The sequence below is a fragment of the Hibiscus syriacus genome, unplaced genomic scaffold (genome assembly GCF_006381635.1).
Source record: "Hibiscus syriacus cultivar Baekdansim isolate YM2019G1 unplaced genomic scaffold, ASM638163v2 tig00111095_pilon, whole genome shotgun sequence".
Classification (NCBI taxonomy): domain Eukaryota; kingdom Viridiplantae; phylum Streptophyta; class Magnoliopsida; order Malvales; family Malvaceae; genus Hibiscus; species Hibiscus syriacus.
Genome location: NW_024062980.1, coordinates 4,562,626 through 4,571,826, shown reverse-complemented (window position 1 = coordinate 4,571,826; position 9,201 = coordinate 4,562,626). Strand labels below are relative to the sequence as shown.

The window sequence follows — 9,201 nt, the reverse complement described above, 5'->3', positions numbered from 1 at the left end:
GTTTTTGGTTTTCCTCACTTACTGCACAATTGTATTTGCAGAATATGAGCTAAAACCCCGCTCCGTCCAATTTAAGTAGGAGTGAGAAACTATCCCTCGTGTGGTTTTCACCTCTTTATAGGATAGTGGATCACTAATAGGGTTCACGCCTTATGGTCCTCGTGATGGTTTTCACCTATGTATGAACATAAGGAGGTGTGTCCCCTCAAATTGAACTCGATCCAAAAGTTTGTGATGGCCAGGATTAAGGGTTTGGTAGCCCAGGGGTATCAATAAGGACAAATCGAGAACCTTTTACTTTAGAGTTGAACCTAGCATACAGTGAGCCTAGAACCCAGATAGAACCTTACTCAAACCTTAAGAATCCAGTGAGAATAGTACACAAGGAAAAGCCTTATTGATTATTTAAATTTTTGTAGTGTAATTTTACATTTCGAATAAATGTACGCAAACTAGAGATCATGTGGTTAGGTTTAGTTTTTCGAATAAGCATACGAACTAGATGGCATGAGGTTAGGATTTTCTATAAACAAAATATGTGGGTAGAAATCATGATTGGGTAGGATCTACTAAAGGATGATTGGGTATCCAGAATGTGGGGTAGGTTTTATCGACAAATTATATTATGTCCGATTATTTTCCTTATGATTACTGACTAATTTTCTTTTAGATTTTTGGTTTTATTTTGTTCTCAGTTTTGCATTCACTATTCATTCCTGGTGTTTGTATGTGAACAATGTCCATATAGAATGCTAGTAATATGGAACAAAGGATTCAAAAAGAGGTAGAAGACAATGCATATATTCTGAGATGGTATAAGCAGTCCCAACTAACAAATGGAAATAGCTTACAGCCTGGGTACATGTCAAGTCTGATTGGATACACACACATCAATGTTCATCAAAATGACCTGAACGAGCTAAAAGAAATATAGGGAAATGGGAATCATCCGATAAACAGTTGTTTTATCAACTCTATGGTGATATCTCGTATCTCTTAGATGTTCCGATTGATCAAAATTTGTTTAGGGATCTTACGTAGTTTTGGAACCCTACCTACAGTTGTTTTAATTTTGGTCGAGTGTATATTACACCTACCATAGAGGAGTACCATGCCTTGATTCGTTGTCCAAGGTTTCAAGTGGATAAGGTGTACTCTAAGCCTTCAAATACTCATTCTTTCAAGAAGAAACTGCTTTTGATGACCAAAATAAGTGAAGAATATATTGTAAGAAGCGTCAACAAGAAAAGAGATAGTGAGTTCATTACCTGGACTACTCTGAGAGAAGTAATTGATCATCATCTCGATAGGAGAAAGAAGATTGATCTATTTTCTCTGGGTATTTATGGGCTAGTCATATTCCCGATGATTATGGGGCACGTTGATGTATCAGTGGTTGATTTGTTTGAGAGATTGGACAGACATTTGAATCTTATTCCATCTATTTTGACAGAAACATTTTGTTCACTAAATTCTTGCAGACGAGAAGGAGAAGGATGCTTCATAGGGTGCGCACCACTGTTGCTAGTGTGGGTCCTTAATCACTTCAAACACGTTGAGAGGGCACTAGGTCGAGTGTTTCTAGAAGGATTTTCACCTTTGAACTCGATACTGGCCTGGGGGTTTCACTGAATAGAAATAGATGGTCATTTTCAAAAATATCTGAGATAGTGATATATTATGACGTGATTCATAGAACATTTATTCAAACATACTTTATATGTATAGAGAACGAGACTGGGTTCCATTACCAAGTATATGGGGTTCTGTATGGTATGCTCCTTTAATGGTTTCCAGGCAATATGGGTCAAGACAATTCATTTCGGCAACTTGGGATTTATCTAGGTCTGAGTTTGCATTAAAAGGAGAGCAGTACAAAAGTAAATTCAAAAGGGCTACTGATGCATGGAAGCATACTCCTAGTGTAAACCTCTTCACCTTCGAATTAAAGATGTCATAAGAATATGAGGAATGGAGAAGCAACAGAGTTAATAATAATATCCTGATGGTCAATCCTGAAAATACTCGACCTATGGAAGAACATCTCAGAGTGATACCATCTCTGTTAAATTAACCAGGCATGATTTTGAGGTCGAAAGTAAATAGTGGAAGGAAACATTATAGAAAATGGAGGATGAGGTGTAACAAAAAAGTTTGGAAATCAATATCCAAATGGGTCTAGTTGACCAGATTAAAAAAATAGAGAAGCAACTCAGATTGGATTTCGATGATCTCCAACTATCATACCAACTAATAGTCAAAGCTCAAATGTCCACTAGGTCAAGTAAATCGCCTACTGAATGGAGGCAGAAAGTGGCAAGTTAAAAGAAAGAAGTTGGGAAAGCAACGGCGAGCTCAAGCGGAGTAGACATCAAGCGAAGCTACTTTCAAGATAAAAGAGTGCATTAGAGCAACAACTGCAAGAGAGTTGGGCTCAAAATGAGAAATTGAATGATAGGGTCTTGAGTTTAGACACATATTTACGACGTTACCGAAGTCGAGAATGTATTTCAAACCGTGCGGAAGTTGAAAACTTGAAGAAGCTTGTGAATGAACTTGAGGTTATTGTTTAAGATTTTCAGAGAAGGAAAAGTGTATTGCCTATAATCCCCTATGAAGGAGTTATACAGTGGTACTATCGTTGGGAATAGGCTCAGTGGAGAGTTAAGCAAAGGGATGTCCTCATCGAAAGCTACCTGCAACATGCTCAAGGAGTGGCTTAGTACTTGGTTGATTTATCACATGAAGCCGATGCTGTAAGTGAAGGATTGGAACTCGAGACTAAAAAAACTCAGATAATTTTGGATTTACTAGGGCACATGTAACAATTAGGAGAGATAGCTCAGATCTATATGTGATATGTTTAAGCCTTGTAACCAAACTTCGTTTCTAATATAAAAAGTTGTTATAAGGAATCATTCCAAAATCAAAACCGTGCATTTTTGCATCTACATAACATTTACTTTTCACATTGCATTTTATTCATTAATAGCCATCTTTTTCACATTCAATAATAAAATATCAATATTAATAAAAGGAGTGTATGGTAGAATACTGGAAACTTCTAAGCATCCGTATCATACCCGAAAAAAGAAATGGACGAGAGAATTACCCAAATTCAGAAGACTCAACTTGAAATGCGTGAGAGTTTCAAGAATGCTCGAGAGGAGATACGTGAACAAATGTTGAAAGCTCATAATGATATGATGGAAAAAGTAGCGAGCTTGTTACAGGGAAAGAATACAAGTCGTGAAGAGACTCTAAACATTAGTGCTACTATCGAAAAACCTGTGTATCCCTAGGCTTTGAACCACTGCCTGATCATGGAAAGGCTGTAACTGTTGGTTCTACCGAATAACCCTTATATCCCATGACTTTACACCACTGCATGTTTGAGCACAACAAGCAACGACTGCTCATCCCAGAAGAATACACATAAACTTACCTGGCACCTATGTGAACTCGTACCTAGTTTAAGATGCCCCATATTTCGATGAGGAGGGACAAAAAGCAAAATAAGAAATTAGAGGATAAATGAAAACAACTGGAAAATGAAATTAGAGCTATGAAAGAAGACACTAGCATGTATGGAATCGATGCCAAAGAGCTAAGTTTGGTTCCTGATTTAGTGCCACCTCCCAAGTTTAAAATTACTAATTTTGAAAAATTTGATGGCACGAGATGTCCCTATGTACACATCACTATGTTCTACAGATATAATCAGTTGGTATAATTACTTGATCATGAATCAAATTATATCCTGGAAGGATTTGGCTAAAGCGTTTCTAGATTAATATAAACACGTGAAAGATATAAGGCCTAATCGAATCATGTTGCAGAGAATGTGAAAGAAATCTTATGAAAGCTTCAGACAATATGATCAAAAGTGGAGAGATGTGGCTGTACAAGTTCATCATCCACTTAAGGAAGAGGAAAAAATGCTATTTGAAAACACTCCGAGAGCTCATTTCATTGGCCACCTCATAGGAAATTCATCCAAGAGTTTTGCTGATTTGGTCACAGAAGGAGAAATAATCGAAATGGCAGTCAAGAGTGAGAGGCTTGACGGATGAGTCCAACAAGAAACCACATGTGAAAATGAGGGATAATGAAATTAATAACGTGAGGAAGTATGGCTCTAATAAAATAATTATGTCTCGACCTTAAGAAATGGGGTCATCCACACAAAATTATGCCATGCAAGGGACAAGAGAACTAAGAAAAGAGAGAGAAAGGCTTCAATTTGACCCGATTTCCATTTCTTACAAGGAATTGTTTCAGATTTTATATGATAAACATATGGTGTCACCTTACCATACATCACCAATGCAGCCTCCCTACCCTAAATGGTATGACGCTAATACTCAATACGAGTATCATGAAGGGGTTCTGGGACATGCAATAGAGAATTACATTTCCTTTAAGAAGATTGCCCAAAGGTTAAGGCAAAAGAACTTCAACAACTTTGATGAAAACAAGCAACCAAATATAGAACAGAACCCATTGCCTAACCATACAGGTGCAGGGGTTAATGCAATTGTTGAGGACTGAAGAAAGAAAATTATAACAAATGTGAGTGAGGGGAAGTCACCAATGCATTGGGTATGGGGGGAGATGATCAAGACATGCTTGTTGGTCTCTAACATGGTTGATAAGAGTAAACATTCATGCCAATATCACAACTGTGAGGCTCATACCATACAAGATTATTCTAAATTCTGAGATTTGGTGCAAAGAATGATGGATGAAAAGGAGATGGAATTTTACAAAGAAACTGTTGAAAAAGAAGAAACATGGATTGTGCATTTGAGGATTCTTTTAAGGGAGTTTACAATGCCAGTTATCCTCTAGTCATTACACCAAAAACTCATGTGGTAGAGAAAATAACTTCTAAAGTGATAATCATACCCCTGCTTCATTCCTTTATAAGGACAATAAACAAGTCACTTGGTGTTACGAGTGTAAGATGAATAATATGGGTACTTCAGAGAACGTTAAAGAAGAAGTTGATAAGGTAGGTCATTTTACCATAAGTGGGAGATGTTATTCTCCCAATCAGACCAACGAATATTAGAAAAGAACTATCGTTGATAAAGGGAAGAAGGATGACTTGTTGCTAAAAGAGGATGAGCTAATTATTAACGAGTCTATGACAGAAAATGAGGCTGTGGAGTTTTGGAAAATTTTGAAACATAGCGAGTATAGCATCGTTGAACAGCTACATAAACTACCTACTCGTATCTCAATCCTTGATCTTTTACTAAGCTCTGAGGCACACCAGAATGCATTATTGAATGTCTTGAATCAGACTTTCGTATCGAAGAATGTACACGTGGATAAGATAGATAGGATAGTTGTGAATATTCAAACTGATACCTTTATCTCTTTTTTTCGATGATGAGATCCCATATTGGATGGTTGGCAGTCACAAAGCCCTGTACATTACTATTAGGTGCAAGGGGCATGTGTTATCCCAAGTGCTAGTTGACAACGGCTCTACGCTGAATGTAATGCCATTGGTAACCTTGAACATGTTTCCAATCGATAGTACACACATAATGAATTGCCAAATCATCTTTCGAGCATTTAAAAAACCAAAAAGAGAAGTGACGAGGATGATTGATGTTCCTTTGACCATATGCCCATATACTTATGAGGTAGAGTTCCTTGTTATGAACATTATGCCTATGTACAATTGCCTATTGGGAAGGCCTTGGATCCACCAGGCAGGGCCCGTGCCATCCACTCTGCATCAGAAACTCAAATTCGTTAGTGAGGGAAAATTGGTATGCATCAATGATGGGGAAGACATTATTACTTTCGTATCTACTACTTCCCCTTATGTTAAAGTGGAGGAAAAAGCTGTTGAATGTTCATTCAGATCCTTGGAATTTGATAATTCCATATTTGTGGCTGAGGGGGAGAAGTTATCAAGCCTAGACTATCCAATTATACTAGAATAGAATTAAAAATGACTATGGAAAGGGGGTCAAGCCTTGAAAAGGGCTAGCGAGCCGCCTATAGAGATATGTTAATCCAGTTTTTCCCACAATCAAAAGAGACCATTTAGGCCTGGTATATCAGCCGACCTTGATAGAGAAATTGAAAGGTATTTAGAAAAGCCAAGAAAGGAGGAGAGCAATGTTAGGCGAGGAGGATATTAAGTGGGAGCCTATAACTTTTCGACCGCTATGTGATACCTTTTTCTCTGGAGGCCATATGTTCCATGGAATCCAATCAACTAAGGAATGGATTATTGTGAATGAATTAGTAAATATGGGCATTAATATGAGAGTATATGATGATGAGGCTAAAGAAGGAATAGTTGTAGGCATCTATTCCACACTGCCAGACTTCATGCTAAACAATTGGACTACAAAGGAAATACATGTAGTTTACAAAACTTTTTTAGAGTAATTCACAAAAACTTCCCCTATTGTCTAAACCCAGGGCAATAGGTGATATTTCATAAAGGGTTAATCTACTTGTTTTTAAATCTTCAATGAAAGATGCATTCCTATTAATTCACAAAGTGGAAAAGATTATTTCGTGCATTTCTTTCATTCTTTATTATTTATGTATATATTATTTCATTCTATTTTGATATGGGATATATTCTCCTATATGTGCATATATATCTCTCGCTCGTTATCCTTTTAGGACCTCCGATATCAATAGTATGAATGCTGATGACACTGACCCGAAGATTAATTTCGACCTGCCATATGTCAAAGGGAAATCGAGGGTTATGATAATAATGAGGATTGTGACTTACCTTATGAACTACTAAAAATGGTGGAAAGGGAAGATAAACATATTCTGCCTCATGAAGAGCCCATTGAAATTTTGAATATGGGATCATACGAAAATAAGAAAGAACTAAAGATTGGCACCACCCTATCTGTCGAGGGATAATAGAGTTTGATTGAACTGCTTTGAGAGTACAAAGACGTGTTTGCTTGGTCATATGAGGACATGCAAGGTTTAGATACTAAATTGGTGGTACACAAATTACCGATTAAGCCAAAATATAAACATGTACAACAAAAAAGCTCAAAATGATGAGACCCGAGATACTACTGAAAATTAAAGAAGAAGTCAAAAACAATTCGATATTGGATTCCTTAAAGTAGCCAAGTATCCTGAGTGGGTGGAAAATATCATTATAGTACTAGTGAATGATGGAAAAGTTTGCATGTGTGTTGACTACAAAGATCTTAATAGGGTGAGCATGAAAGAAAATTTTCTTTTGCCACACATAGATACCCTGGTAGACAATACTGCTAGGAATTCCCTATTTTCATTAATGGATGGGTTCTCTAGTTACAATAAAATAAAGATGCATCCTGAAGATATGGAAAAGACTACGTTTGTCACCATGTGGTACACATTTTGCTTCAAGGTGATGCCATTTGGGATAAAGATTGTAGGGGCAACATACCAGAGAGTTATGGTAAAACTATTTCATGACATAATGCATAAAGAAGTATAGGTTTATGTTGATGATATGATATTTAAGGTCAAGATATTTGAAGAACACGTAGAGAATCTGAGGAAACTCTTCCGAAGATTGAGAAGATGCCAGCTAAAACTCAATCCAAACAAGTATACCTTCAGGGTGATGTATGGGAAACTTTTGGGGTTCATAGTGAGCAAAAAAGGGATTGAAGTAGATCCAAAAAAAGTCAAAGCTATTAAGGATTTACTACCTCTACAAACATAAAAAAGTTCAAGGATTCCTGGGAGATTAAACTGCATTGCTCAGTTTATTTCACAATTAACCAAGAAGTGTGATCCCATTTTTTGCCTTCTCCGTAAAAATAACCCAGGGGTATGGAGTAATGATTGCCAAGAAGCTTTTGGAGTAATAAAATAATATTTTAAATGTTTAAGTCTTAATTCCACCTATCTCAAGTAAACCATCAATTCTTTACTTATCATTCTTCGAGAATTCAATAGGGTGTGTATTAGGGCAGCATGACCAAACCAAGAAAAAAGAAAGAGCAATTTACTACATCAGCAAAACATTCACTAATTATGAGGAAAAATACTCCCCGATTGAAAGGTTGTGTTGTGCTTTAGTTTGGACTACTCGAAGGCTCAGACAGTATATGTTGTATCATATTACTTGGTTGATCTCTAGACTTGACCCTTTGAAATATCTAATGGGTGTACCCTCTTTATCTAAAAGATTGGCTCGTTGGTAGATTTTATTGTCTGAGTTTGATTTCCATTATGTGAGCCAAAAAGCAGTTAAAAGGAGTGCTATAGCAGATTTCATTGTTAGCAGGGCTTCTGAAGAGTATGAACCACTGAACTTCAATTTTCCAGATGAAGATTTGATGGCTATTTCAGCTGAAGAAGCAGTTTGCTCTACTTATGAACATTGGAAGTTGAATTTTGATGGTGTTTCGAATGCCTTAGGGCATGGGATTTTGGCAATTTTGGTCTCACCTAGTATAGGACATTATCCTTTCACGAGTCGATTAAATTCTGATTGCACAAACAACATGATTGAGTATGAAGCGTGTATTTTGGGTCTCATAGCTGCCATTGAGCGTAAAGTAAAAACACTAAAAGTGTATATGGATTCAGCTCTGGTAATTTATCAACTTAGATGTGAATGGAAAATGAAAGATCCCAAGTTGGTGGAATATCGTAAGTTAGTCCTGGATATGATCAAAGAACTTGAAGAAGTGACATTCCACTACCTCCCAATAGAAGAGAATCAAATGGAGGATGCTCTAGCCACTTTGGTAGAAACCTTTAAAGTAAATGAGTATTCAAATATGATGACTTTTGAGAAGCAAGCTTATGAGTATCCAACCCATTGCTATAGCATAGAAAAGGAAGATGATGGAAATCTTTGGTATTATTATATCTTGCAATACATCAAATATCAAAGTTATCCTGAGTAGACAACTGAGAATGACGAAAGAAATATTAGAAGGATGGTTGCAGGTTACGTACTTGACGGTGAGATCTTATACAAAAAAAGCAATGATCAGGTTTTGTTGAGATGTGTGGATGTCAAAGAAGCTAAAACAATCATTGAAGAAATGCACTAGAGAGTATGTGGTACCCATACTAATGGACATGAAATAGCTAGAGAAATAATGAGATTTGGGTATTATTGGTCAACCATAGAAATTGATTGTATCGATTATGCCAGAAAATATCACAAGTACCAGATTTATGGAG

The 9,201-nt window shown here is 36.7% G+C and overlaps 1 protein-coding gene across 1 annotated transcript; it reads left to right on the top strand.

Annotated features, from left to right (window-relative positions):
• Positions 1–7,339: 7,339 nt before the first annotated feature.
• On the top strand, positions 7,340–8,918 carry LOC120152800. Its single transcript, XM_039164928.1, has 2 exons — positions 7,340–7,453; positions 8,208–8,918. The coding sequence occupies exons 1-2, from the start codon at positions 7,340–7,342 to the stop codon at positions 8,916–8,918; spliced, it is 825 nt and encodes a 274-aa protein (XP_039020859.1).
• Positions 8,919–9,201: the final 283 nt, after the last annotated feature.

Coding starts and splice junctions, on each gene's coding strand:
- LOC120152800 (XM_039164928.1), top strand. CDS start 7,340: ATGCATCCTGAAGATATGGAAAAGACTACGTTTGTCACCATGTGGTAC. Junction 7,454..8,207: donor CAACATACCAGAGAGTTATG/GTAAAACTATTT, acceptor GCTCGTTGGTAG/ATTTTATTGTCTGAGTTTGA.